Below are 1,120 nucleotides of genomic sequence, written 5' to 3' on the forward strand. Positions count from 1 at the left end.
GAATGAGAACGTAGTCTCCGGGTTCAGGGCGCTCTCCCCTTTCCTCTCTTCCCCTCTCCATGCTTTCCTGGGGCCACCTGGGAGCATTGCATTAAACATGGGAGTCTTTTAATTCAGTTTAATTTGGTCTGATTGGAATTATTTGCGTGGGCGGAGAGGATCGCCTAAGAGAAATATATTCCTGACAATATAGAAGGGCAGAAGGAGTCAACTTCTTCCATGATTTTAAATTTTAAATCCACAATGCAAACTCATTGCATTGCCAATTGTACAGTTAGTAACAGTTCTGCTAAGTATTTTTGGAGCGCTTGCTTTGCAGAGGCATAAAGGGTGTCTCATGAGTAAATTTTTTTATTAAGAAAAACTAAGCATGGGGGGGTGGCTTGGGGACCAACATACATAAAGGAACTACAGAAATACTTAACGAATTACTAGAAGAGGCGGGGACCAAAAGGGGAAACGGTACTGTTTGTAAGATCATATCACAAAGTATAAAACCAGAATGCCGAGAAAAAGCCGTCATAAAACAGCAGGCTATATGTAAAGCCTCTGAAGGGACCTGGAAGGGAACCACTTATTCCCAAATCCAGAGCCGCGAACGCCGAGCTTTAAAGGCGGGTGCCGTAAAAGTCGAGGCCTCCAGGCAGCCGGAGCGTCCTGCTTTGCGGCAGCGCCCGGCGGGAAAGCGAGGCGGGCGGGCGGTTGAAGAGTCCTCGCCCCGCCCCCGCCCGCTTTCCAGCGCTCGGAAGGAGGCTGAGCAGGCTGGGACCCAGCGCTGGGCGCCGCTTAACACCCACTCCCCGTCGCCGGCGTCATGGAGGCGGCGGTGGATGCCGAAGTCGAACCTGAGGATGGCGACAGCAGCTGCGCGGACGTGTGCTTCATGGACAAAGGCCTGCAGAGGTACCTGCGGCCACCCGATGGGACCCCGGGTCGGCTGGCTGAGGTGGCGGGGTCCTCCCTGTCCTCCCAGCACAGCCCGGGATCCTCCCTGCCCTCCCAGCACAGCCCGGGGTCCTCCCTGTCCTCCCAGCACAGCCCGGGATCCTCCCTGTCCTCCCAGCACAGCCCGGGATCCTCCCTGCCCTCCCAGCACAGCCCGGGATCCTCCCTGTCCTCC

At 55.8% G+C, this 1,120-nt stretch overlaps 1 protein-coding gene across 4 annotated transcripts in view; it reads left to right on the forward strand.

The window, feature by feature from the left end:
- Positions 1 to 668: 668 nt before the first annotated feature.
- Lrrcc1 (leucine rich repeat and coiled-coil centrosomal protein 1) overlaps positions 669 to 1,120 on the forward strand; it is a 45,948-nt gene continuing 45,496 nt past the window's right edge. The window contains exon 1 of one of the 4 annotated variants that reach the window (XM_050161763.1): positions 669 to 903. In XM_050161763.1, coding sequence (XP_050017720.1) covers positions 815 to 903 — 89 coding nt within the window. In that variant the 5' untranslated portion in view covers positions 669 to 814. The remainder of the gene's footprint in view (positions 904 to 1,120) is intronic. The other 3 variants (XM_050161764.1, XM_050161765.1, XM_050161762.1) reach the window with 3 other exon arrangements.

The sequence above is a fragment of the Alexandromys fortis genome, unplaced genomic scaffold (assembly GCF_014885135.2).
Source record: "Alexandromys fortis isolate MF-2015 unplaced genomic scaffold, M_Fortis_MF-2015_v1.1 scaffold_74, whole genome shotgun sequence".
NCBI classification, from domain to species: domain Eukaryota; kingdom Metazoa; phylum Chordata; class Mammalia; order Rodentia; family Cricetidae; genus Alexandromys; species Alexandromys fortis.